Source organism: Eumetopias jubatus, unplaced genomic scaffold, assembly GCF_037043125.1.
Source record: "Eumetopias jubatus isolate StellerSeaLion01/CBP00866 unplaced genomic scaffold, mEumJub1_p1.0 scaffold_11, whole genome shotgun sequence".
NCBI lineage: Eukaryota > Metazoa > Chordata > Mammalia > Carnivora > Otariidae > Eumetopias > Eumetopias jubatus.
Window position 1 is genome coordinate 71,119,664 of NW_028274817.1, and position 27,649 is coordinate 71,147,312.

At 51.7% G+C, this 27,649-nt stretch overlaps 1 protein-coding gene across 1 annotated transcript; it reads right to left on the minus strand.

The window, feature by feature from the left end:
- Nucleotides 1-598: 598 nt before the first annotated feature.
- Nucleotides 599-25,779, minus strand: NALF2 (NALCN channel auxiliary factor 2). The gene is made up of 3 exons (XM_028092126.2): nucleotides 24,860-25,779; nucleotides 1,503-1,674; nucleotides 599-1,116 (listed from the first exon to the last, which is right to left on the minus strand). The coding sequence occupies exons 1-3, from the start codon at nucleotides 25,724-25,726 to the stop codon at nucleotides 731-733; spliced, it is 1,425 nt and encodes a 474-aa protein (XP_027947927.1). The 5' UTR covers nucleotides 25,727-25,779; the 3' UTR covers nucleotides 599-730.
- Between the last annotated feature and the right edge of the window lie 1,870 nt (nucleotides 25,780-27,649).

Genomic DNA, 27,649 nt, shown 5'->3' on the forward strand with positions numbered 1-27,649 from the left:
CTCTCCCCTCTTATCCCTTTCCCTCCTCTCCTCTGTTCTCCTCTCCTCTCTTCTCCCTCTTCCCTAACTCCACTCTCTCTCACCACTCATTCTGTACCCCATTACTACCCCTCATTGCCTAGGGTGGTGGGGCACAGCTTCACTGGGGCCCCGACCTAGCCACGACTGTTCGCACCTCATCTCCCAGCCTGGCACTTGCCTGTGGCGGCCCACATGGGGCAAGGTGTGCTGAGTGGGAGGAGGGCAACTGCACCGTCTGCCATTGCCTGTAGGGGTATGGGCAGGAGGGAATTAAGGATCGTGGCAACAAAAGGAATGTGGAGGGGGGAAAGAGCTTCTCCCCTCTGTGCCCCCCAACATTCCCTGCAGGGCCAAGGCTGGGTGAGCAGCCTCCTTCCCTAGGGTCAGGGCTCTCAGCAGGAGTGGGTACTTCCAGCCCCCACTCCCCCCCTTTTTTTTTGCTAAGCCCCATAGATGGGGACCTGAGGGGGGGCACCTGCTGCTCCTGCCGTTTTCTCCTGGATGAGTTTTGCAGCTCCCTGGGGCCCTCTGGCCGTTCTGTTGGAGCTGCTTTTGGGGCGGGGGTAGGTTGGGGGTGATGTGCGGCCCCCCATGTCCCCCCGCCCCCCACCTGGTCCTATACCTCCCACGGGAGGAGCCCCTCCCCCTCCACCCAGGGGGCTGGAGCTGATGTCAGTGTGTGGTGGAGGTCTGTCCTCCCTCCCTGCTGTCACTCTTCCCGAGTCAGGCCCTCATCTAGGGCAGGCAGTGCCTCCAGCCCCAGTCCTCCGCCGCCCTGGCCGCTGGAGAAGGACACCATGGTATGGAGGAGCATGAGAACAAGGACATAGAGCCGGATCCTGCTGGGGCTGAGGCAGGAGCCCCCAGAGACCGGCAGCAGGGAGGGCTTGTGGCCGATGTGGCCTGGGGGGTCATGGCGGGGGTGGTACTGGTGGTACTGTTGGTGGTAGTGGTGGAAATAGGAGTGGTGGAATTGCTGGTGGTGGGTTTTGGGGGCCTCAGTCTCCTTGAACTTCTTCTTCTCCGACTCACAGGAGACCCACTGCACGTCACAGCACTTGGTTTCCGGCCGCTTTGGCGAAGTATCCAGCAACCCTGCCAATGGATAAGGAAGGTGCGGTGGGGTGCTAAGGGGACAGATGGCTTTCCTAGAGAGGAGATCTTCAAAGCTGCGGCTGCTCTGGTAGCCCTGGCCCAGGCTCCTTTCCCCCTGCCCCTTAGCACCTTCCATGTCTGGATACTTCTCTCCCAGGGATCCCAGACAACTTCTTGGGCATGTGGCGGATCGAGATGGCCCCTGTGCTCTTTGCCCCTCTTCCACTCAGCCCTGTCCCAAACTGGGGACCTCACTGCTCACTCTTCAGGGCACTAACCTGCTTATAATCTGACTTCCCTGTTGTCCTCCCTGCTCCCACAGCCCCAGCCTGGTGCCTGCCCTGGGCCCCCAGCCTCCTCCCTCTTCCGCAGTGCTCTGCCTTTACCTGTACAGATAAAGCCCGGAAGCCCTCCGTACACCATTTCCTCATTGTCAGGGAGTATAAAGGGGCACCGGGTCTGCACCTCCAGGCAGTACTGCTTGCAGGGCACCCAGCGCTGGCATTCCCGCTGGGTCACGCTGAAGTATTCGGAGCACAGCCAGGCCTTGTAGACCGCCTGTGGGGAGAGGAAAGAGCGTCAGCCCAGGCACCAGCCCCTTCCTACCTCAAAAGAGAGGGATGAAGGAGGGGGTGTACTTGCCCACCCACCCAACGCCAGGATCCAGGGGGCGGGGGAGAAGAAGGGTGTGGGTCAAGACCACTACATCCTACTCGAAAATCTCCCATCTCATAGCCCGAAGTCCCAAGGCCCCTAAATCTGCAGTCCTCCAAGACTTACATTTTTTCCTCCCACTGGTAAAATCACAAAATTACTCCTATGTCAGAGCAGGAAGGGGTCTTACGGGTCATCCCATCCAACCCTACTAGCTTAGTTGACCCAAGGAGGTATCCTGACTTGCCTGGAGTCACTTATAATGAGGTAGATTTCAGTTCTGTTCAATTCCGCAAACGCTTCTTCGGCCGATGGTGTAAGGTTTCTAAATTCAAGAAAGCGATGGAAAGAATAATCCTTGCCCCTACCTCCTTAGGGTGTTATGTGGATCAGATAATACGACACATGAGAAAATGTTTTGTAAACTCTGAAGTGCAACACAAATGTGAGGGGTTACTTTTAATGAAAACAGGAATCTGCCTTACCAGGCACCACATGTGTTTTAGAGCTCTACTTAACCCATGCTGTCCCGTTGGCTTCAGCCCCGGTGTGGGGCAGATAGCACGTTTCATTTGGAAACGTTCCTTTGCAGTTTCACTTTACAGTATACTTCCTGTTCCTCATCTCGCCCACCCCTACCAGGCACTGGGTCCTAGCTGAGGTTCCCTGCTCTATCCTCTTTGGCTATCATCAAGCCCAGCCTTTCTCCACAGTAACGCTGCTGACATTTTGGACTGGATAATTCTTTTTTTAAATTTTTTAAAAGGGCGCCTGGGTGGCTCAGTTGGTTAAGCGTCTGCCTGCGGCTCAGGTCATGATCCCGGTGTCCTGGGATCGAACCCCATGTTCGGCTCCCTGCTCAGCGGGGAGCCTGCTTCTCCCTCTCCCTCTGCCCTTCCTTCCTGCTTGTGTTCTCTCTCAAATAAATAAAATCTTAAAATGTTTTTAAATCAATTAATTAATTAATTAAATTGAAGTAGAGTTGACATACAATGTTACATTAGTTTCAGGTGTACAACATAGTGATTCAACAACTCTGTGCTATACTCCCCACAAGCATAGCTACCATCTGTCCCCATACAACACTATTATAATACCACTGACTTTAATCCCTGTGCCGTGCCTTTTACTCCTGTGACTTATTCGTCCCATGACCGGAAGCCTGTATCTCCCAGTCCCCTTCACTCATTTTACCCATCCCTCCATCCCCTCCCCTCTGGCAACCTTCAGTTTGTTCCCTGTATTTCTAGGTCTGATTTTACTTTTTGTTTCTTATTCATTTGTTTTGCTTTTTAGGTTCCACATATAAGTGAAATCATATGTATTTGTCTTTCTCAGTCTGACTTATTTCAATTTGCACAATACCCCCTAGGTCCATCCATGTTGTCTCAAATGGCACAATCCCATTTTTTTATGACTTTTATTTTCATTCTTTTATATTCCATTACACACACACACACACACACACACACACACACCCCATATCTTCTTTATCCATTTATCTAGCAATAGACACTTGGGTTGCTTCCATATCTTGGCTATTGTACATAATGCTGCTATAAACATAGGGGTGCATATATCTTTTTGAATTAGTGTTTTTATTTTCTTTGGGTAAATACCCATGGATTGGATACTTCTTTGTTCTGTGCACTATAGGATATTAAGCGACATTTCTTGACTCTGCCCAGTAGTTGCCAGTCATATCTCCCTCCCATTTTTGTGACAACCAAAAAATGTCTCTGGCCGTTGTCAAATGTCCCGGGGTGGGGGGGGGCAGAATCATCCCCCATTGAGAACCACTGATCTAGCTCTTTGCTACTGAAAGTGTGGACCCGGACCAGCAGCATCAGCATCACCTAGGAGCTTGTGAGAAGCACAGAATCCCAGGCCCCGCCCAGACCTGCCGTGTCAGCACATGCATTTTAACAGGATGCCCAGGCAACTCTCGCCTATGAGGTTAGCCCTGCCCACATCCTCCTCATATCTTCAGGGGCACCTTGTTGCTTCTCACAGCAAAGGTTCTTAGATTTCAATGGGCCCCAGAATCCCCTGGGATGCTTATTAAATAGGCAGATTAGCTCCCTCCAGTTCAGCTTCAAGAGGACTGAGGTGGGCTTAGGAATCTGCATTTTGAACAAGAGCCTTGGTCATTGTGCTGCTGGAAGCCTTTCAATCACACTGTGAACAACATGGACAGAGCTTCTTACGCTGACTTTAAACATGTACAGTAAAATACAAATAACTTCACCGTGGACGAGAACTTTCACAATGTATCCCCACAGCAGGCTTCTCCAGAGCAGGGGGTGGTGACGGGTGGTGCTGGTGGGTGGTAGTAGGTTGTAGTGCAAATCAACCCCTTGAGGAACAAAGTGTTGCCTGGTGCTTTGATATCTCACTGTCATCTCACATTTAACATGCTCTAAATCTTACAATGAAGTTCTTCATTTTTTTTTTTTTTTTACTCCAAACCTGCCCTCACTTCCAAGTTTCGACCATTTCAATGAAGTGCCATGGCCAACTGCCCAAGTATTCAAGCCAGAAACCTAGGCATCAGCCTTCACTCCTCTCTTTCTGTGCATCCCCACATGCAGTCCATCAGCAAGGCATGCCAATTCTTCCTCCACTTCCACAACTTTCTGCAGGCCACTGTCATCTGTCACCTGTACAAGAGTCTCCTCTTTGGCTTCCCCACCTCTACTCTTCATCTTTCCAATCCACTGTTCACACAGGAGTAAGAGTGATCTCAAAACACCACCAGATCATATCACTCCCTTGCTTCAACCCCTTCAATGCATTTCGAATAAAACCCAAACTTTTGACCACAGACTTCAAGCCCCTGCATAACTTGACTCCCATCTGTCTCTGCAAACTCATTTCCTATCTCTCCCTTCAAGCTCATCATACTCCACATGTACACACATAGCTTTTCTTTCTTTCCTTGAACATACCCTACTTCTTCCTACCACAGGACCTTGGCTCATACTGTTCTCTCGGCTTGGAATGCTCTCCCCCCACCTTTTAGCATGGCTAGGTCCTTCTCGTCTTTCAGGCCTCGGTTCAAATGTCACCTCCTCAGAGATGGTCTCCCTGACCCCTCTAGTTAGAGGATGCCTTCTCATTTAGAGGGTGCCTTCTCATTACTCCCTCTTTTTCTTAAGTGTTTCTTGACCACAAGTATGACTTTGTCTGCATCCTCAGTCAACCTCACTAAAATGTGCGATGCATGAGAGCAGACATGGTTTGTCTTATTGACCATTGTGTACCTGGCACAATATAACATAAAAAAATGTCTGCTGATTGAGTGAACAGGACAAGTAAATGAGGACATGTCCCTACTCTCAGAGAAATGCCAGTTTCATAGATGCATCTATTTTGAATCTATGGTGTATGATCTATAATGTAGGAGAGGTAAACCACTGGCCATTGAAGGGAAGCAAATAGAAAAGCTGGAGAAGATTTCAGCGAGAAGATAATAGTTGAGCTAACACTCAAGGTAGGATTTTAGACGGGATGGGTAGAGATGAGACCAAAGGGCATTCCAGGCTGAGGCGACAGCTTACATGGAAGTGTGGAGGTAAGTAAATTCAGGGCGTGCTAAAAGAACAGAGAGTTTTGTATGAATGGAATTAGAAGAGTACCAATCTGTGGATGGACATTTAAGTTAATTCCAAGTTGTCACTATTATAAACAATGCTTTGGTGAATATCTTCATACACATGTCTCTTGCACACCTGTGTTAAAGTTTACTTATACAAGCTCCTAAGAGTGAAATTATTGGGATAAAATGTATGTGCAAAGGAATGAGAAGAGAATGAAAGGAGGGTGTAAGAGATCAAGTGAAGGTAAAAGGCAGGGTAAGAGAGTGGCAGTGGGCTGAGAGTGTACAAGGGAGGAGTGTGTAAGAAAGAGAGAGTGAGAAAGAGTAAGGAGTTGGAGGGTAAGAAATGGTGGTGCTTCCTGGTTTGCAGCCCTGGCCAGGGCATCCTCACCCCTACACTCCTTTGGAAAGAGGTGTCTGACTTCTCCTGGCCCCCAGGATGCTGTGTGAATCCACACAAGTGAGTATGTACACACACAGCGCCCAAAGCCAAGATTCAGGGCCAGAGCGTTTAGAAAGAGGAGGCCATCCTGGACTCCTTGGTTTAAGAGCTGGAAAACCAGAGAAAGAGCAGAGGAATAAGAGATGGAGGGTAAGGGAGGTAAAGGGATGCGGTGAGGATGAGAGAAGATGAAGAGTAAGGAAGAGCTGGGGGATAAGAGGGTGGGGACATCAGAGGGAGTAAGAGGGGGTTTGTGAAGAGGAGGGGTAAGAAAGAGGAAGTCCCAAAGATGAGGGTAAGAGTGAGCAGGGGAATTAAAGTGGGTGAGGAAGATGAGGATATAAAAAAGCAGGGATGAGATGATGGATAAGAGAACAGAAGAAAGGTAGAAGAAATAAAAGCAAGGCAAGAAAGAAAAGGAGATGCCTAGAGCTAAGGGGCCCAGTGCCTCAGAGAACCCCCTCCATCTTTTGGAACCCAGAGTGCCAAAGTGAGGCTTTGTCCACAGCCATTGCTCCAGTCTCAGCAGCCTGGACCCAGGGTCCTCCTCAATCCTCACCCCAAGGGGTGTGGAATCGCTCCCTCTTCCACCGACTGGGTTCAGAGGTCCCTGTAGGATTCTCCCTGGGCTCCTCCAGTTCAATATGCCTGCTCCTATGAGAGAAGGCCCAATTGGAGTTGCAGCCCTCCTCCCAGGCAACTGTGATTGGCCTAATAACAGCCTATGGTGGCTGGGCACTCACCTGTATGCTCTGGGAGAGAAGGAAGGAGAGAGGGAGGCAGGGGTTGGGAGAGGGGTGGCCTGACAGTAGGAGTGTGGCCTTTCCCCTTAAGTAGAAGACCCTCCCTCAAGCCCCATACCCCCTAGCCTGGGTCACCATGACAACAAGTGGGTGAGCAGATTGCCTGAGGAGGACACCAGGCCTGTGGGTGGTTAGGCAGGAACAGGCAACGAGTTAATGAGGGGAATGGAGGAAGAGCGAAAAGGGGCTGAGGGGTAATCCAATTTCTTGGCCTCACAGAGGGCCAGCTGAGGCCACTGCCGGCTCACCTGCTTCAGAGGTAGCCTGAGGTCCTTCTCAAGTGAAAAGTCTTTCTCTCAGGGCTACCATCTGGGCAGCAAGCCTGTCAGTCTCTGCAGCCCTTTTCCCTTATCCAGCCTCAGTAGCTTGCCCCGACCAATCAGTGTGAGGACGGAGCCAGAGGGCACCGGGTTGTTTGGGCAGTCACAGGGGGCGGCCTGAATACTCATCCATAAGGATGGGGAAGAGCCAGGAGAAGCCAGGGTTAGGGAAGCTGTGGGGCTTGCTGGAGGTGGGGCATGTAGGGAAAAGGAAGAAATGTCTCAGAACCAGACAACAGTCCATTGGGAGACCTTCGGAGATCTCTTGCTCTAGTCTCTCAACCCTGGCTGCATATTAGAATCGCCCAGAGAGTCTTTTAAAAATGCACTCCAGACCAATGAAGTCAGATTCCTTGTGGGTGGGACCCACACACACGTAGTTTTTCAAAATGCCCTGGGTAATTATAATAGGCAGAGAACTACCAGATTAGCGCCTCTACTTGCATTTTATAGATGAGGAAACTGAGGCCCAGAAAAGGGGGAATGACTTGTCTATAGTCACATAAAATAATGGCAGAGGGAGAAATCTGAAACCGGGTTTCTTGGCTCCAACTCCACGGTTCTTCTTACTGGACAATCCTACCAATGACTCTGAATTCCACACTCAGGGGCAGGGCACACAAAGGCATGCGCAGGGGAGGATAGCTGAGAACCAGGCTGGCTCTGGGCTTTCAGGCTCTTCAAACTCCAGCCTTGACAGAAAAGCCTTCTTCATCATGTGCCATCCTCTAAGCTTAACCATCCTGGACCCTCCAGGTAGTGGCAGAGGATGGGTGGGGTTGGAAGACTTGAACTGGCAGTGCCTCCTTTTCCTACAGAACCCCCTTTCCCACCTCAGTCAGGCCACCGCTGGGCTCAATCAAGTTCTGGCTGCTGCAGCCAAGTTGCTATGGGAACTGGGAAGCAGGGAGTAACTAGAGGGAACACCAATTAACCCAAAAAGGAAGCTGGGAAGGCTATCCCACCCCTCCTCCCAACTGGGCCACTAAGCCACTCTTGAAATGGGAGCGGGAAAGATAAGGGGGATCCCAAACCCTCCTGGGCTCTGCAGCTGCCAGTTTAGGGAGGACCAGGAGAACTTAGAAAGCCTTACCTTCCTGCTTCCTGGTTTGCAGCCCTGGCCAGGGCATCCTCACCCCTACACTCCTTTGGAAAGAAGTGTCTGACTTCTCGTGGCCCCCAGGATGCTGTGTGAATCCACACAAGTGAGTATGTACACACACAGCGCCCAAAGCCAAGATTCAGGGCCAGAGGGTTTAGAAAGAGGAGGCCATCCTGGACTCCTTGGTTTAAGAGCTGGAAAACCATCCAGAGAGGAGAGCTTCTGTTCTTGCCAACCAGAAAGTTGGCAGTTTCCTTCTCAGATTCCAACTTGCTAATGTCCCTAGGGCCTGTTTCCCCATCCAAATCCTCCCTACAGACCTTCTCTTTATGGCTGCTTGTTTTCTTAGTGTTCTCCTGGGACCCTTGGCCAGGAGCTGCAGCTGCAGAGTCTGTGGAGGCAGAACAACAATCTGGGCTGGACCTGGGGATGAAACCAATGTCCACAGCACACAAGTAACCACCCCACCCCCATAATTTACCTAGGAGGAAACTGAGGCCCAGAAAAAGGGATTGGTTTAGCCAAGTCAGAAGCATGCAAGAATTCAGCTACAAAGCCAGGGTTAAAACACGTACGCTTCTTTGCACCACATCCATCAGCACACCTAGAATTTTGTGAGGTTGTGAGATACCTCCTTGGGCAGGGTCTGAAAAGAGCCACATGCTCCTATTCCTGACTCTGGGCTTTCAAAGAATTGGATCAGAACAAGGTAAGATCAAAGTCAGTCTCCAGTTCAGGGAAAGGAGATCATGGACATAACTCTGGAGACAGCCGTAGTTCATTGGGATTGGCAGAGTCAGACTGGGATTAGGGGCATTACAGGGCAAATCCCGGTGGATGATATGGCTTTGCTTAAGTGGCTATAAAAATAACCAACAGCTTTCCTGCTTCAGAGAATAAGCAGTCATGGGTCCAAGTGACCTGGCCTGGCCTGAAGGAAAGGCAGGGGAGATGGCTGGAGAGGTGGGTAAGAACTTAAAGCCAGTGCAGTTCCAAAGGGACCTTGCACCTCGAAACTTCCCAGGCCATCTGCTCAAAGACCAATGGCTGGGTAGGCCTGGCTTGGCCAGGGGCAGTCTGGTCAGTAGAAAAGTGGTATTCCTAATGCAGGGGTAGCTCTTAAGGAGCATAGATGATCCATTTCAATTAGATGAGAAGAGGAGGCAGGTTCATGACCACTCCAGAATGGAAAGGACTGTGAAAGTCATCACTCCACTTCCCTGTCTGCTGTTGGAATTTCCACTCCAACATCACTGCCAAGCGCTATTGTCTCAGGGCACTCACTCTCTCCTAGAATAGCCCATCTCTTCAGACAACTCTAGCAGTTAAAGAAGTTCTTCCTTCTTTTGAGCTGAGATAATGCCTCTCTGTGGCTTTTTACTCATGGCTCCTACTAGATCTACAGTCAGCTTCCTGTCTCCCTGGATAGCCCTGCAGTTATTTGTAAACTTCCCTAAGTCAGGTCTTCCCATTCATTTGTTCATGAAGTGATCACTTTCTGAACACCTTCTGAGTGTCTGGCACTGTGATGAGGGCATATATATGATAAAGATGAGTAAGATAAGGTTGTTAGCTTCAAGAAGAAGGAGAGACAACCATGTGAATCAATCATTATAAGTCACTGTGCTAAATGGTATGTACTTGGTACAGTGCTAGCATAGAAGGAGGAGTGATCAACTGTGTTTTGAAGGCTGAGGATAGGAAAACATCTCCATGTGGAGGAGGCTTGAGTTGGGACTTGGAAAAAAATTAGTAGAAGTTCACTAGGTGGAATAGGGCAGGAATAAGTGTACTTCAAGCAAAGGAATCAGCAGGTATAAAGGCCTGGAGGTGTGAAATAGTGCTGGGTTCAGACACTGTAGGTAGTTTAGCTTAGTTAGAGGTTGCAAAGGGGGGTGTAATGGGAGATGAGGCTGCAGAGGAAGGCCATACCCATATTATGATATGCTCTGGATGTTAAGGAGGAGGTGGGCTTCACCTTATAGGCAACTGAAAACCTTTAATGGGTTTTAAATAATTGCTTTTTAAAAGACCACTTATCACTTTTGTGGCTAACTTTTCAGGCTATGTCTTAAAGTGTGGACGATGGAGTATAGGCATCAAGACTGCAGGTAGGGTGACTAGTTAGGGAACTGTTGCAATAATCTGAGTGAGAGATGAGGGGGACCTCAACTAAGGCAGTAGCTGCACAATTAAGAAATGGAGAGAAGGGGCGGATGTGAGAAGAGGCGTCAAGGAGGTAGAATCAATAGGATAACTTATGGAGGTAGGGAATGAGGGAGAGGGAGGGGTCCAGGATGACTACCAGGTTTCTGGCTTGGGTGGCAAGATGAATAGTAGTTTCATTCATTAAGGAAGGGAAATCAGGAGGAAGAGTAGAATTGGGGGCGAAAAAGCTGAATTCAGTTTTTGACCATATTCACTTTGAAGTATATGTGGGTCAGCTAGGTAGAAATGTCAAGGAGGCAGTTGGACATAATGGTCTGAGCTCAGAAGGAAGGTCTGGGCCAGAGATAAATCCCACCAAGAGATAAGGGGTTAATCATTAGAAACATGGTAGGACTATACTTTCCCCTACCCTTTGAAGTTAGACATGACCCTATGACTCACTTTGGCCAATGAAATGTGAATTGAAGTGATGTGGATCACTTTTCGGGAGAAGCTTTGAGTTGGTATATGATGTGGCACATTCTCTTCCCTCTGCTGCTGCCTGTGGAAAGAGTGTTGAAATGGACCCTCCACTAGCCTGGGTCTCTTGGTGACTATCATGAACAGATGCTCCCTGCTGACCTGTTTTGGACAGGTTTTGTGAGCAAAAATTAACTGTTTGTTGTGTTAAGCTTTGGATGATTAGGAGTTGTGTGTTGCCGCAGCATAACCTAGCTCACCCTGACTAATAAAGCAAGAACAGAAGCCAAGGAAGTGGATGATACTGCCTAGGGAGAGGGAGCACAAAGAGAAAAGGACCAACAGTGGATCCCTGGAAAACACTAACATTTAAGAGAAAGGTAGAGGAAGGGAATCTGATGAAGATCGGGGAGTGGCCTAAAAGATCAGAGGAGAACAGACAAGAGTAGCAATCTATAAACTGGGGGAGGAGAGAGTTTCCAAGAAGAGGAGTGGTCAGCAAATGAGGACTTAGAAACATGCTGGCAGTCTCATCATGGTGAGAACGGAGGTAGCAATGTGTAGACTACTCTTCTACGGAGCCAAACATTCCCAGTTTTGTTTCGTTTTTTGTTTTTTGTTTTTCAATTATTTCATAGGATGTGGTTTCCAGTTCTCTCTTCTATCCTGGTTGTTCATATTCAGATGAGTTCCTATTTTTCTGTGTCCCTTGCAACAGAACCCAATTCCCAAACAGAGTTGATCAACACAGTCAAGTAGAAGTATCAGCCCTCCTGACCTGGAAGCTCTGTTTCTGTTAATGCAGCCTAAGACCACATTTGCTTTCTTGGGGACTGTGTGGTATTCTTCTGGTAATTCAGTGGAGAGAGATGGAAAGAGATAAGGCCTGCCTGGAGTGTGGGATCAAAGGCACAGCCTAGATCAAAGTCCCTGCAAGGATCCCAAGCCTTCTGGTAAGACATCTGTATAAATTAAATCCTTGAGACTGTAGGCTCACTGAGGACAGGGATTGTATCTTACTTATCTGTGCACCGGCCTTAGTGTCTTAGTGTTTCACATGGAGCTAGGTATACACAAAAGGTGCTCTCTAAGTACTTGAAATCTGAGCACTTGAAAATGAAGCCTCCAACAACTAGCCCAGATTGGAGTAAGGTGGAGAACTGCAAGAAAAAGGTAGAAGTAATGGGTTATGTAATGTTAATGTGTTTGCATGAATTTTACAGCTCCAATGGGGAAATTGAGATGTATTAGCAAAAAGTCATAGAGAACTAAGCAAAAAAGGGGCAAATATTAACTCCAGGAAAACAAGTTGACCAAGGAAGGAAATGTAATCCAGTATTCTACATGACTCAGCTGTGAACAATATTTATAGTCCTAAGAATGTAAAAATGGAATACTGTTAAAATCAGAAATTGTGATATGCCAATATTGGATGTATGAAGGGAGGGGAAGTGTGTGTGCACATACGGTGCTGCTGGTAGTAAGAGAGCTAAATCCTCCTCTAATAAAATAAAGTCAATAGATATTTAAAACAAAAAACTCAAGAAACTGTAGTATTGGCATGCCATTTTGAAATGCGGGGGTAAATATCAGAAGAAAGAGCAAAGAGATTTGGAAATATTTAACTCTGAAGAGTGAGGCTCAGGGGTTGAGCAGAAGGCTTCTGTTTTAATTATAAGCATTGAGATCTATATTTATCATTTGAAAGCCATTAAATTATAAATATGTATTATATATATATATATAATTCACACACATACACGCACACTGATATTTAAAACAGACAAGTCAAGAAATAGCAGTATTGGCATACCATTAGAAATGTGGAGATAAATATCAGAAGAAAAACATAAGAGAATTTCAAGTGTTTGACTCTGAAGAGCGAGTGTACATACGTAGCTTATACAGGTTTCTTAAAATTATGGACATGTAATACTTTGATAAAATGAAAATGAAACAAAAAGATAAACTTACCTGCATCCATGACCTCAAAAACAATAAAACAAAATGTCTAAGACTTAATCTGACCAAACTCACCAGACTCAGCCCCAAAGCCCCAGGCCCTGCACTGCCCAGTCCTGGATCATTTACTCTATCACCACTGCCTGGGCCATGGGCTTGGGCCAGGTCAGCTTAACAGGCCAGCAGAACTAATGAGTGGTCCTATAGCCAAAGAGAGGAACTAATATGAGAGGACAGTAGCTTTGGGGGCTTCTGTGCCCAATGGCTGTGCAGGTTACCACAGGAATGGTGCCAGTGTGACAGTGACAGACGTAGCTTCCTTTGAGCTGCACTAAGACATGTGCAGCATAAAATTCCACTGCCCCCTCCCAGACACAGCTGTCTGCCACACACTGCTAGCCCTGGGCCCAGGCCCAGAAAGCAATCTCTAGCCTTCCACAGGGATCATTGTGAAACCAGCTCCCTGAACCTGCCTTACCTCCTTCCCCAACTGCAGTACCTTGATAGACAGATGAGAGGCTGGGGAGAACAGAGACCTGATAAAAGGATCTGTCAGCTGTGCTTGGTCTCTAGGGATGAGGTGAATCAAGGCTTTGGAGTCCTTCCATCTCTGCCTCTGTCTTCCCCCACCTAAGCATGTCTTTGTGCCCTCACTGACTAGAATCTCTCCAGTTGCCTTCTGGCTCCCAATCTCCCACTCCCATGCCAGACACTTCACCGCCTGCTCCCAAATTACCTTTCCCTTCTCCTAAGCAGTCCATCCTAGTGTTGTCAATCTCAATTGGGTATTCAACAGTCACTTGGATGAAGCACATCTAATTAAGGTGAGAATAATACTGGCTGCCATTTATTAAGTACTTGCTATATGCCAGGCTCTGTTCTAAGCAACTGACATTTATTAACTCATTGAATCCTCGCAACCACCCCCCTGAGGTGGAGACATATTTGTGGATGACAACAGGAAGGACCAGAGAGTTTACATAACTTGCCCAAGGCCACACAGCCAGTAATAATAATGGCAGCTACCATTTCGTGAGCAATTTCCATCCCATAGGTACTGTAGTCTTCCCCCCCCATAGGTACTATAGTCTTAAGAGGTTAGCATGTTGTATGTCATTTAAGCATCACAATGAATGACCCTAATTTCTTAATTTCAAATGTGAAGACAGTGAGGTTCCAAGAGAGTGAAAGAACATGTTCAGGGTCTCAACAACTATTTTATGGAGAAGACAGATTTCAAAACCAGATTTACCTGGACTTCAGTGCCCAAGCTCTTATATGCGTATTGCCCCTTGGCTGGTCTCTCCATTTCACTGTTACCACTGAAGGATTTAGCTCGTTACTCAAACAAATCTTTCTGATGGACTTTCAATTCAGGTCAAGTTGGGGAGAGATTTCTAGGACTAGATGGGAGAGTGGTTTTCTACCATCAGTGTATTCAGCCCATTTCTTATATGAGTAAGGTTTTCTTTGTAAGGGGATGTGGGGGGAAGAGCCTTTGAGTATTAGGGACCACACATGACCATTTCCACTCTCCCGTCAAAGCACTCCCTTCCCACTTTCCTCTACACACAGACACAGACACACAGACACACACACACAGACACACACACACACACACACACACACACACACACACACACACACACCCTGGGAGACGGAGATGTCGAAAAGAGGCAACTACAGCTTTGTTTCATCCAAACCCACCAGCTTCCTACCCAGAGCTGAAGGCTCGCTATTTCTGCTTTAATCTTTGGCAACTGGCGAAGGGAGGGCAGTCGTCTCCCTGTAGAAAGGCTTTCTTGCCCTTGGACACTAGCTCTCCTGTTCCGGGTCCTATCCTTTAGGGGCTTCTGGAAATGCCTTGCCCTGGAAGACTCCAGTGCAAGAGTCCAATCCTTCAGAAAGGCCTCAGGGCACTCTACCTAATGGCTCCTACCCAGCATGCCTCAGAAATGTCTGCATTGCCAAGCCTTTGCTCAAGTCAGATGGAGAGTCAGCTAGAGCACGGTCCCGATTCTGGCCTTGCCAGAGGCTAGCTTTGTGAACTTGGACAAGTCACCCATAAGGAGGCGGGGACTCAGCCACTAGTTTGCTAGGTGGCTATGAGCAGAGGACTCTCCCTCTCTGGGCCTCAATGTGGATCCAAGAAGGTGGTCCCTAGGGAGGCAGCATGTGTGACAGGGTCAAACATCTTTAAACTCCACCCTGTGGTCAAATCCCAGGTCTGCTCTTATCAGTTATGAGACCTCAGGCGAGTGACTTAAATTCCCTGATTTCCATTTTCCTCACCTGCAAAATGGAGATAATAAAGGCACTTATCCTTACCTTTCTAAAAATTATGTCTGTAAAGCAACTAGCACAAAGCTTTACCTATAGTTCAATTGCACTGGCATAGATTGGGCAGTACCACTGCCTTCTGGCAATCAAATCCCTAGATTTGACCTGGATTCAAATCCCAGCTCCAACTCTTACTAGCTGAATGACCCTGAGCTAGTTACTTAACCTCTCTGAATCTGTCTTCTCCCATGTAAAATGGGGATAAATATTTTTTTTGCCCTTCACAAGGCAGATGTAAGAATTAAGGAGGGTCTGGGATCGTTCTTTTCTTTCCCATTCCTTCTTTTCAGCTCTAAGATTGAAATAACAAATGAGAAAAATAACTGCCACAAATGTGATCAGAAAAAGGTTAAAGTCATTAATACCTATGAAAGAGTACATAAAAATCAATAAAAACCACAAGACACAAACAGACAATTCACAAAACGGGCACTACAAAGGGCCCATAAACAAGAAAAACAAATTTTTGACCTAAGGAATGCAAATTAAAAGCCAATGCTATACCATTTTTCAACCCCAAATTAGAAAAGCTTTAAAAATGTGGTACTCAATGCTGGGAAAGGGTGGTAAATTAGTCCCACGCTTTTGGTGAAGGTATACACTAGAATAATCCCTGTGGAAAGAAATTTGGTAAGAAAGAAATTTGTATGTCAAGAGCCTTGAAAAGGTTAATACTCTTTGAATCTGTTAGACGAGTCCCAAATGTTCATCCTGCGGAATTAATGTTTATGCTCCCATTTGTATGCAAAACAAAGGAAAGAAAAAGTCATTGTGTGTGCAAATGTTTATGTAAGCTCAGAGAGAGGGGCGGAAGGATGCACACCAAATTGTTAACATCAGCGACCTCAGGGCAGTGGCACTGGGAGGATTATTAATGTTTTCTTTGTAAACCTCTGTATTGTTAGATTTTGGTACAATGAGCGTGCATTATTTTGTGGTTTGAGGAACTCGGCAAAGTAGAGATATAAGAAAAATATGATTGAGATAACATTTATTAAAAAAAGGAATCATAGATCTGACAGAGATTTATGAACAAAGATATTCATCACAGCGTTAATTATAATAGTAGAAGTTGGAAGTAAAGTAAATACCGCACATAGGGGACTAAAATAAATCGCACTATATTCATGTGATAGAATATTGTACACTCCTTAAGACTCATGTTTTTGAATATTTAATTACATGGAAAGAGACTCAGTATAACTTTAACAATAACTGAAAAAGAGCAGGGTAAAAAAAACTGTATGATTTCAAGTATGTAAAAATAGATAGTCATATCTGTTAGGGTGGCTCTTACCAAAACATGGAAAATAGTAAGTGTTGGGAAGGATGTGGAGAAACTAAGAACACTTGCACGTGGCTGATAAGAATGTAGAATGGTACAGCCGCTGTGGAAAACAGCATGGTGGTTCCTCAAAGAGTTAAACGTAGAATTACCATGTGATCCAGCAGGTCCGCATCTAGGTATGTACCTCAAAAAATTGAAAGCAAGGATTCAAACCGACACTTGTATCCCAAAGTCCGTAACGACATCACTCACAATAGACAGAAGGTGAAAGGAAATGATATCATATGTCCACACAAAAGCTTGTCCATGAATGTCCAGAGCAGCTTTATTCATAATTGCCCAAAGGTGGAAATAACCCAAGTGTCCATAGAGATGAATGGATAAACAAAATATGGTATATCCAGACAATAAAATATTATTCGACCATAAAAAAAAATGAGGTGTTGATACAGGCTACAACATGGATGAACCTTGAAAACATTACTTTAAATGAAATAAGCCAGGCACAAAAGGACAAGTAGTGCATGATTCCACGGAGATGAGGTTCCTAGACGAGTCAAAATCACAGAGAGAGAATGTAGGCTAGAGGTTACCAGGGGCGGGGGGAGGGAGGAATGCAGAGTTATCGTTTAAGGGGTACAGAGTTTCTGCTTAGGACAATAAAAACCTCTTAGAAATGGATGGTGGCGCTGATTATACAACATTGCAAGGGTATTTCATGCCATTGAACCGTACACCGAAAAGTTGTTAAGATGGCAAATTTCATGTTATGTATATTTTACTATAATGAAAAAACTAGAAAGACATATATAGGGGCGCCTGGGTGGCTCAGTCAGTTAGGCGTCCCACTCTTGATTCCAGCTCAGGTCGTGGTCTCAGGGTCCTGGGATGGAGCCCCGTGTCTGGCTCCACGCTCAGCACGGAGTCTGCTTGGGATTCTCTCTCTCCTTCTCCCTCTGCCTTTTCCCCACTCTCACTCTCTCTGTTTTTCTCCTTCTGAAATAAATAAAATCTTAAAAAAAAAGATATGCCTTTTTGTGACATATGTAGATGTATATCTATCTAATGCCACAAAAAGACACATTAGAAGGAAATACAGTATAACATTAAGAGTGTCTCTGGGATTTTTACCTGTTATACTTCTATTTTCCAGAATTTCTCAAAGACCATTTTTTTTTTTTTTTGTAATTGGAAAAAAGGGTGTTTTTAAAAGATTCTTTGTCTACAGTTCTGGAGGATTGGCCCGGTTGGAAGTTCTAGTTGAGTTGAACACTAAGCAGATATGTTCGCCTTTCACAGTTCTGCCAGGTCGCCAGGCTATCCAAATAATCAAATAAACTTATAGGAAATAATGGTAAATGCCTACCACCATGCCATGTCCCTCGGTAGGCAGGCAGAACTTGGTGAGTTGGCACTTCCTTCTACTCCCAAGAGAAGCCTAGCCATCCCAGGCCAGAGCTCGCCAAAACAGTGGCATGGGAAGTGGGTGTCCAAAGCTCAGCCCAGGCGTTAGCAGGCTCTGGGGTGACAAGATCTCACTGTTTCCACTACCAGCTCTCCCAGCAGGTGCTTGGTGGGGCTCAGGCCTGCACTAGGCCTGCCTAGGAGGACCTCCTCCCCTCCTGCACTGGTTGGTCCTTCTAGTGGATGAGGCCTTGAATAGAACAGTTCTTTCCCTCCAGGCAGGGGGAGCCCGGCTCCTCCCACCTCTTGTGTAGAGCCTGCAGACAAAGGAGGCAGCAAACACGGTCCCTTCCTGGTACCTATCCTCTGTCACTCTCCCAAGAGGATACTGGTGACTGTCACTGGGTGTCAAGGACAAGAGACTGGGATGCTGAACAAAGAGGCTGTTGGTGGGTTCCCCCCACTTTGCACTTGAGCCACTACAGGGGGCCCCAAGCTGCCAGGAGGCCTTGCTGGACCTCCTCTGAGGTCAGGTTGGCCTTGCAGCCCAGTCTCTCGGTCGCCAGCTGGGCATTGCTTCCGACAGCTGGAGGAGATCATTAACATTTCCTTTGTGCATGTGTGCTCTGGGGAGAGAGCAGACAGACCTGATTTTGTATCCCAGTCCCCCCACCTTTTGGCTACAGTGGCATGGGTGGGTCACTGGCCCTCACTGAGCCACAGCTGTCTCATTTGCAAAGTGGGGATAATGATAGTTCCTGCCTGCTGGGATGATTGGATTTAAATGAGTCTATGGACACATAGAAAGTCCCTGTAGTCTCACAGGCACTCAAAAGCTTGCAGTTTTCTTTCCCCCTTTCCCTTTTTCACCCCTTTCTTCTTGGGCGCCAGTCTGCCTAGCCTTCTAGCCCAGAGACCTGTTCCAGCCCAGGTTCCAGCTCCCTTCTCCGGGATCCATTTGGGCAGGAGCTTTGGTCCCAGTAGCCCCTGTAGTAACTCCTTCCCTCCCCAGGGCCAGCTGCAACCCGCCTGTGCCCTTGCACTCCCCTCTAAGCACCTACCTGGCTCCAGGTGTCAAAAAGTCAGGCTTTTCTGAACCTCCTCTTATGCCTAGGGAAAAATGTCTGATCCAGCATCCCTGGCCACCTGCACACACTCTGGTCTAAGTGCCTGTAACCACAGGAGCACAACATACCCATTTCCCGGAGACCTCCCAGGTCAGCATCAGACAAAGGTGCTCCTGGGAGTCCGTATTTGTCTAGAGCCCTCGGAAGCTGCCCCTGGCTTTCCAACAAACACCTGCAGCTGCAATCTGCCCGTGGCTGAGACATGAGCTAAGGCGGTGGTGGGGGGTAGGTTTGATGGCCGGTCTGCATGGCCACATAGCAGGTAAACAGCCTCAGAGGGTGGGAACACAAAAGAACTGCCCCGAGGGGGAAGATTTTTCTAGGGTATACTCCCACCCTTGAGCCTGAGATGTCCTCCTACATCCCCACCTACACACGAAGGGGCGGGGGTGCCCTTTTCATGAGGTAGCAGTGCCTGGGGAGGAGGCGACACGCACCCATAGGACTTAGAAGCGCCCTCTCGGGCTTGGGAGGTGTTCAGAGATCTCTGACCCTCCTTTATTCTCAGCCCCGCCCACTGTCTTCCCTGTCCTCACCCCACCCCACCCCCCCCCCCCCCCCCGCCCCGCACTGCCTCCACTGTGTTCAGCAGACTCTTCCAGCCAGACCATGAGACTAGGTGGGAGGCTGCTGGGCTCCCTTCCTCCACCTAGCTCCCCCTACCCCCACCTTCAGGAGATACCAGTGTATCCTTCCTGGAGGTTCCCGTTGCTATGGTGACTATAGTAGTCAGGCACCAGCATGTGGGAAGGATGGGAAGTAGCCATGAAGAAGACTGTGTGTCCATGTGAGTGTGTGTCTGTGTCTGAGTGTGTGTGCATGCACACATACACATGTCCACCCTGAGCAGGGAGGGGAGAAGGCAGGGAGGACACAAAAGCCGAAAGGGAGAGAGGGAGGGAGGGAAGGGACAGAAGAAGGGACCAGAAGATGGAAGGGGAGGCCGGAGAAGGCATGGGGATAAGGGAGGGGAAGTGTGAATGGGGTGTGAGAGATGCAAGGGGTGAGGGGGCACAGAGGTTATTGGGGGGGTTGGGGGGGAGGCCAGAAGAAGGGAAAGACATGGGGTAAAATTTGGGAGGGGTGTGTGGTAGAGGTGGGTGATGAGGGGAGTGGGGTGGGATGGGAGATGGGGCAAGGGGCTGGAGGTAACTTTTGGGAGAAGTGGGGGTCGGAGGAGTGTAGGGGTGAGCATTAGCAAGTGAGGTGTGGGGTGTGGTTGGGGAAGGGTCTAGGGCGATCTTCTAAGAGATCACAAAGGTTGTGGGGCCACTGGAATGGGGATGGGGTGCTGGGTGTGGGCTAAAATTTGGGAAGACTATGGGGGGTGGGGGTGGGTCAGGATGGGGGTGAGGTGGTCTGGAGAGGTGTAGGCAGCAGGAGGTCACTTTCCCCCTCCCACATTTAAGCCACCGTATCCTTGGCTGAGCTATACACATTGCCTCTTCTCTGTTCCCGTCTCTTCCCGGAAGCCCAGTGCTCACATTCCTGGGCAATGAGCTTCTGTGGATTTAGAGGCTCCTCCCCAGGGGAGGCTTTGCCATGGTTCCCAGGAGGCCACGTCTTGATTGCCTTCCCCTTCCTCCCGCCCCGGCCCCAGCATGGACCAGGGCACCCTCTTTGCCCGTGAGAACCCTGGGTCGGGGAGGCCGACTGTGGGCCTCTACTCCCAGCCTGCGAGCTGGGAGCATGTGCCTTAGAGCCTTAGAGCATGTGCCCTCTGCCCAGTGACCTGAGCTCCCTGCTCAGCATCAGTGTTAGCCCAGGAGTCCGGCTTGGCAGGAAAGCTGTGGCAGGTGGGAGGAGAGAGGAAGGCAGTGAGGCAGAAACAGCTGCTAGCCGGAGTGGAGGCAGAGCAAGGCCCCAGCGGGTACGGGCAGAAGGCGAGGCGCTGGCTCCAGCAGTCCCCGCTCCTCTGTGTGGAGGTGTCAGGCCCCCCCACCAGCCCTTCCCATCCAATGCCACCGTTCAGGGAGCAGGCTCGGCTCTCGGGCCTAAACCCTGCGCTGAAACAGACTTCAGAGGTCACCTGTCCAACTCCTCCCATAACCTGGAGTTAGAGTCGTCTCCATGGCATTTCCTCCAAGGGTCTGCCCGAGTCAGGCCAGCCGTTGGCCGGAAGTGGGAGCTCACTTCCTCCTAGGGCAGTCTGTTCCCTCTTTGGAAGGAAAAACCTGCCAACTGAGCCACTCCGATGTGCCAGGCCTAGGTACTGTGCAGACCTGTCATTATTAATGACCTCACAGGGCTGTTATGATGACTTAGCTCCAGTTTACAGATGAGAAAAGTGAGGCTCAGAGAGTTGAAGTCTCTAGCTCAAGGTCACATGGAGGGGCCGAATAGATGATTTTTAAATTTAAATCCAATCATCCCCTGGGTCTGACCCCAGGACTTTCGAACTACGAAGTCCGTATGGGGCTCAGCCCGGCATGCTTCTTCTGCACCATGACAACTCTTCTGGGGTTTGAAGTCAGAGACCACATCCTCCTGAGTCTCCTCTTCTCCAGGTGAAACAACTCCTTCAACTCTGTCCAGGAGAACCTGGGTTCCAGCCTCCTCCCCACCTGCTCAGTGTGAGATCCAGAATGGAACGCACAGTGTGCCAGGTGGGTTCGGGCCTGTCCAGAGCAGAGTAGAACTATCACATCCTTCCTTGGCACCAACCTTTACTTCTGTGGCCCTGTGGCCGGTAAGAGAGTGACCTGTCCTTCTCTTGGGCTTCTAGCCCTTCTTGGATCAGAACTATGAGAGAAGAAGCCAGGGTTTTGTTTTCATTTCCACCACTCCCTGTAGTCACACTGTCCTAAATTTTGAGTCAGAGTGGGGCAGAGGTGGGGGGAACAGGGGATGGGAACCAGGCAGGGGCACAGCAGGGCTGGGAGGATGGAGGGCTGTGTGTGTGGAGGGGGAAGGTGGCTGTCAGGCAGGGCTGGGAAGGGGGGTGAAGGGGAAGGGGAGGTGAGGGCCTCAGGGCTGTCCGGGGCCCCGGGTGGAGCTCTGGCCTGGGGCTGGGAGAGGCCAGGGTGGGGATGGGCATGGGCCAGCCTAAGTTAACATCTCCTGCTGTGCAAGAGGAAGTCAGTCGCACATTAAGGAAATGTTGCAGCTGGTACTAAATTGGGAGGTGTCACAGGCAGCAGTGAGGACAGGTATGATTCGTGGGGCCCTGCATGGCCCAAAACAGGGGCAGGCACTGCCGAGGGAGAGAACAGGGTTTCTGGAGCTGCCCAGGGCCGATCTGACTGAGACACTCAGGACAGGGCCCCAGGGATGGGGGTCACCTGGGCCCGGAGCAGAGCCTCCAAGCTTGGTTTCCGGAAGTCAGAGGAAGCCTCCTCATCCTGGCCTGGGCTACGGGCTCTCCACCCAGGAGAAGCTTTGAGGATGAGGCGTCGTCTGCAAGGGATCCCATCTGGGGGAGAGGCTAGACAGGAGAGGGCTTGGAGCCTGGGGGCAGGCATGGGAATGGGCAAAAAGGACTGGGAAGGAGGTGGAGTGGTGGGGTGAAGGGGGAGGGGCTGCAGGTGGGAGCAGAGCAGGGCTGCCTTGTCCCTCGGTGCCCATAATACGGCTGCGATCCAGAGTCCTGTGGGTCTAGGCCTCAGCTGAGGGAGTGAGCGCCAGAGAGGAGAGGGAGACCCCCCGGAGGAGGCAGGCACTGGCCTCCTCCCAGCACAGGGGCAGCAAGAGAGCAGGCAGAGTTCACTTGGGAGGGAGAGCAAGAGAGCGACAGACAGCGACAGCAGCAAGGAGACAAAGGAGAGCAGGGAGGGCCCTGGCCAGGGGGGACCTGATGGGAGGCTATGGCAAAAGCATACGCCTCCGCTCCTCAGCAGAACATGCAGGCTGGAGGCCTGGCACTCCTGCTTGTTGGCTAAGCGGCCTCAGGGCAAACGCCTTGATCCCCCTCCCTGCACCTCAGTTTCCTCATCTGTAAAATGGGGATAACGGTGCTGGTATCACCGTCCTCCCTGGGCAGTTGTGATCTCGTAAGATCTGTGAGAGATGTTAAGACCCTAAGCATAACATCAATGTCCGGTGTCATATTATTACCGCAAAACGCTATCAGCTATCTCTTCCCACTGAAGTCTCACAGAAGCCTCAGGATGTGAGAAGAGCAAGGATTATGGGTCCCGTGTTAGAAATGAGGAAATGGAAGCTTAGGGAAGTGAAGCGCCGTGCCCAAGGTCACACTGCTAACAAGTGGTAGAGGTGATGAGGCCTCCTGCATCCAAGACATCAGTTGTCTTTCTCTTCCATCAAAGTGCTTGGTCAAAATAATTAATACGAGGGGTTATTACTTAGCGTGAGACCAGACAGAGCTTGGAGCCAACCACAACGTGGAGGAAAAAAAAAAAAACCATGGGCAAGTTGTGGTGTGGTCTCTCAGTCATCCTGGTGGCTGAAGGCAAGGAAAATGACGGGCCGCGGGATTGGAAGGAGGGCCACAGAGAGAGACATCCTTTATTCTCCCTGCTGTGGACCACATCCCTCTGCTCTCCCTGAGTGTGTATCTGTGACTGACATCGAGGGTGTGTGTGTGTGTGTCTCTCTATGACAAAATGTGTCCTTCCTCATGTGACAGTTCTTCCGCCTCTCTGTGTGTCTCTGGCATCGTAGGGAGATAGGCGTGTGTGTGACAGGGTGTCTGCCTCTCTGGCACTGTTTGTGGGCGTGACGACCTCTCTCTATCTCTGCATGACTTTGCCTGGGGTGGTGGTGGTGCTGTATGGCTGTGTGTGTTTGTCTATCTGTCTGTACACCTTTAAGAAGTGGAATATCTCATTTGGTAGTGTGAGTGAGGCAGTGAGTCAGCTGAGGCTGAGGGAGGCGGGAGGGAGACTGCTAGGTTACGAGAACAGGAAAAAGGAGAATGAGAAAGTGAAGTCAGGAGCAAGGAGCTACCCCTTTCCTCCCCAATCCCCTGCCCAAATCCTTAAGGAGCCCACCGAGAGCGTGGCACCCTGAAGAAGTCCACAGGGGGCACGTTCGTTGGAAAGGGGCACTTTCTGCCCCTCCCCAAGGCCTCGGAGGGAGACAAGCTAGGGTAGGAGTCACTGTCTCCCTCTCCAGCTCTCAGCCCAGGGTGAGGGAGGCCACCACCCCACCTGGTCTCCTCCTCACTTGACCCTTTGACCTTGCTAGTCTCTTTTCTCCCAAAGGCAGGCCACCTGGCCAAGCTGAGCAAACAGAGCAGTGGCACCGCGTCCCAAATGTTTACAGCCGCCATGCACCTATTGTCCAGAATGACCCTGCCGAGGGTCAAGAAGTTTCTCCATACCCAGCTCTGCCTTAGGCAGGCCCGTTCTGCAGTGGCCTCCCCTCTCCTCTGGATGCCTGTCCCCGAGCGCCAGACAGCCAGCTTTCCCTCCACCACTACCCCAGTGTGCTGGGAAGGCACTGGGAGTTTTGTAATGCAGCAACCCACAGTGGCCCTCGCCCGAGCCGCTGTGCCCTGTCCCCCAACTCCTTTTATCAGGGAAGAGGGGCTGGCAGCTTCCCTCCTTGGGAGAAGACAGGCACCCCTGGGCTCCAGCTCAGGTCATGTAAGGTCAATACAGCCGAGTGCCCCACCAGCAGGAATGCCTCTCCTCTCATCCACTGGCAGGGGCCAAAGGGTGAGGGTTAGGTTGCCAAATATTTCTCCTTCCCCCTCTGGCCTTCCGCCGGCACCAGTCAGTCCCAGGACTTTCAATGCCGGCTCCGGAAAGGAAGTGGGCACCGCTGGCTGAGGATGGAGACTGGGGGTTGCCAGATCCCTCTTTCCACCCCTTTGTCCGTGACCCCTCCCTCCTCATGCGGGGGCGGAGCACCAGGAAGCCCCAGTCCCAAGGTGCCCAAACCCGGGATTAATAGAAGTTGGCCGGGTGGTTAACTGACCTGAATCCCTGCGGCACCCCTCTCTGGGGGAGGGTCCCAAGGTAGCACTCCTAGTGCCCTACCGTGAACGGTGGGGGTGACGGGAGGAGGTGAGGCGGGTAGAGGGGGGCAGACCTCCTTTTCTCTCCGGGTCCCACCTCCACCGCTCCCGCCGCCGCCGAGGGAGGTGTTGTGCCCGCGGACGCCAGTCCCTACCTTACAGCCTTTCGTGCAGGACCGGATTGAGTACTCTTCTGCCTGTAAGTATTTATGCAGCACGAGGTCGAACTCGTCATATTTTTCCTGAGCATGTCGGTCGAGCCGCTGGTACGCCTCGATACAGTTGCTACACACCTCCCAGGCCCCGGAGCCTGGGCTGGCCACCACGGCCAGCAGGTCCCCCAGCAGGGTGTCCAGGCTGCAGTCCAGGCTGTCGGGGCGGTCCATGCCCAGCAGCAAGTCCCAGACCGTGTAGGTGTCGCAAAAGGAGAGAGTGAAGTTCCGAAAGTGGCCTTTGAGCAAGTTTTTTTTGGCGGAGGGGAACTCGGCCGGGGCACGGGAAGGGGAATCAGGGGGCCGCAGTGGGGGGGCTGGGGTAGTCGGTTCAAAAAGTCTCTGCAAAGATTGCAATTTGGTGCAAGCTGCGTCCAGCCCCGTGGGCTCTGGGACACCACCGCAATCCGGCCTGGGACCGGCAGCGGGGGCGGCTTTGGTCAGGTTGCTGTATTGGGGGCCGCAGGTGCCCGGGGGCGCGCTGGGCTCGCTGGGCGGCGGCGGCGGCGGCGGCAGGGGCAGCACCGCGCGAGGAGGCATCGGCTGCCGCTCCCGGCCGGTCCCCCAGGGCGGCCGCATGGCGCTGCTCAGCTCCCTGGCCCGGGGCCGGGCCCCCGCGCACAGCCACAGATGGTCAGCGAGCAGCACGGTGAAGAAGAGCAGGGACGCCAGGGACAGTCGCCATCGCTGCGCCCGCTCAGAGTCAGCGCAAGGTTTGTCGCTCGGCCTGGGAGCCCAGCAGCAGCAGCAGCAGCAGATAGTCAGCGCGGCGGCGTCTTTCCCGGGCCACATCCAAGCGCCCCTGAACATATTTCAGGGGAGTCCGGGCTGGAGGGATCAGGCAGGCGCGAGGCCGGACGGCCGTCACGGGCGGGCGAGCCGGCTGCGCGCCGCTCAGCGCTCCTCCGCGCCGTCCAGGCTCTACCTCGGGGGCTGCATGGTGAGGCAGGCCGGCCGGCCCGCGGCCCCGCTCAGGCCAGAGTCGCGGGGTGCTCTCGTGCCGTCCCCGCGCTCCTCCCGCGCTCCCTAGCTGGCAGCCCGGGCGCCGCCGCCCGGCCCGCTAGGCACTGCCCGGCGTCCCGGCGGGGGGCGGTGCGGGGCACTGGGGCGGTGGCGGCTGCGGCGGCGGCGCCGCACTCCTCATAGTGTCGGGCCCCTCAGCTGCCCTCGGCTCCGCGCCACTCCACTCCGCGCCGGCGGCCGCCCGGCTCGCACTCTGTTCTGGCCGTCTCTGCTCGGCGCAGCTCTGCGCCCCTCAGCGCCGCCGTGCGGGCCCGGCCACCGCGCTCCGCTCGCTCGCCCCGCGCCGCGCCGCTCCCTCCCGCCCGTCAGCCCGCCCGCCTGCTGCCTGCTCCGCGCCGCTCCCTGCCTCGCTCGCGCCCTCCTAGGCCCGCCGGCCGGCCCGCTGCCCGGCCCTTCGGGCTTCGCTCGCGCTCTGGCCGTTCGCCCGGGCCGGTCCCGGGCCGGCTCCGCTCCGGCTCCGCGCCTGCTGCTCCCGGAGTTCCGGCTCGGGCGGGCCACCTGGCTCCCGGCGGCGCCACAGGCGCCGGACGCCGACACGGGGCTTCACTTAGTGCGCCTCTCGCTTCCGTCTCCCGTTAGCACCGCTGTGGCGGCCGCCGAGCCGCACAGCCCCGTGGCTCCCGCTGGCCATGCCCCCTCAGTCTGTCGCCATCTTCCGCTGTGCGGAGAACACCTTGAGAGCCCGTGTGCGAGTGTGTTGGGGGGGGAGCGGGGCGGAGAAAGAGGCACTGAGAGGAGGAGGGAGCGGGACTGGGGCCCCGACTGCGCCTGCGCCTCAGGACTCGCCGCCCCCCCCCCAACCCCCGCCGGCCGCAGCCTGTGCTGTTTGGGGATGTTTCCAGTCCACCCCCAACTCCATTCACTTCAGCGCCTCCGTTCATCCGCCCGCTCCCCGCGTGCACACGCCACACGCTGAGTCCCAGGCCCCGGCACTCTCCCTCCCCCTCCCACCTGGGCGCCCGCCTCCCTCGCCAGGGCGGCCGCTCACTACCCCGCCCCCCGAGGGCTAGGGGACTTCTGATGGTGATTCTTGATGGCAGGAGGCAGGAGGCTTCTCCTTAGCGTCTCGCAGCCTCCCTGGGTCGCCTCCCCCGTCCCCGTGACTAGGCGATGCTGGAGCCGGCTGCGGATCGGACCAGTCCCGTGTCCCTAACTCAGCAGCCGCCCTCATTGCCCTGCCCGAGGCCAAGGCGGCCCCTGGTGCTGAAGGACAGCTCCCAGCTCGGCTGCCGCAGAGGACTGGGCTCAGAGAGCGCCCTGGACGGGGGGCAAGACGGTGGGCTAAGGATGGGTAGTAGAGATAGGGTGTCGTTTCTGCCTTTAGTAAGATTTACAGCAGCCTCTCCCCCTTCCTAGCTTCCTGGCTCCCCCTACAGGCTGCTGAGAATAGCTGAGAGTTAGGGAAGCTGCGCCGCCCGGATGGAACCATGTGCTTGGGGCCCTCACAGAGTCACATGGCACTAGGAACTCAGACGTACAAACGTCCTGCCACGCCACTAACCTTGTTTGGATTCCTCCAAATCTCAGACTGGTCTTGTTGTCTACTTCCTTTCCTCACTCCCTCCCACTCCCAGTAACTCCCCCATTCAAATTTTTAGTCAACCATCACCAGTAAAAATGTGTTAATATTAAGAATAACAGCAATAAGGAAAATTGCCTTTTTTGAGCGTATACCAGGTGCTAGGTTACTGCTCTGGGTGCCTTACGCGC

What these genes read in the sequence shown, in the direction of transcription:
- NALF2 (XM_028092126.2), bottom strand. Translation starts at nt 25,726, where the DNA reads ATGTTCAGGGGCGCTTGGATGTGGCCCGGGAAAGACGCCGCCGCGCTG. An exon ending in CCTGCACGAAAGGCTGTAAG is followed by an intron (nt 1,675 to 24,859) that starts GTAGGGACTGGC and finishes CTCTCCCCACAG; the next exon opens with GCGGTCTACAAGGCCTGGCT. An exon ending in TCCGGGCTTTATCTGTACAG is followed by an intron (nt 1,117 to 1,502) that starts GTAAAGGCAGAG and finishes ATCCATTGGCAG; the next exon opens with GGTTGCTGGATACTTCGCCA.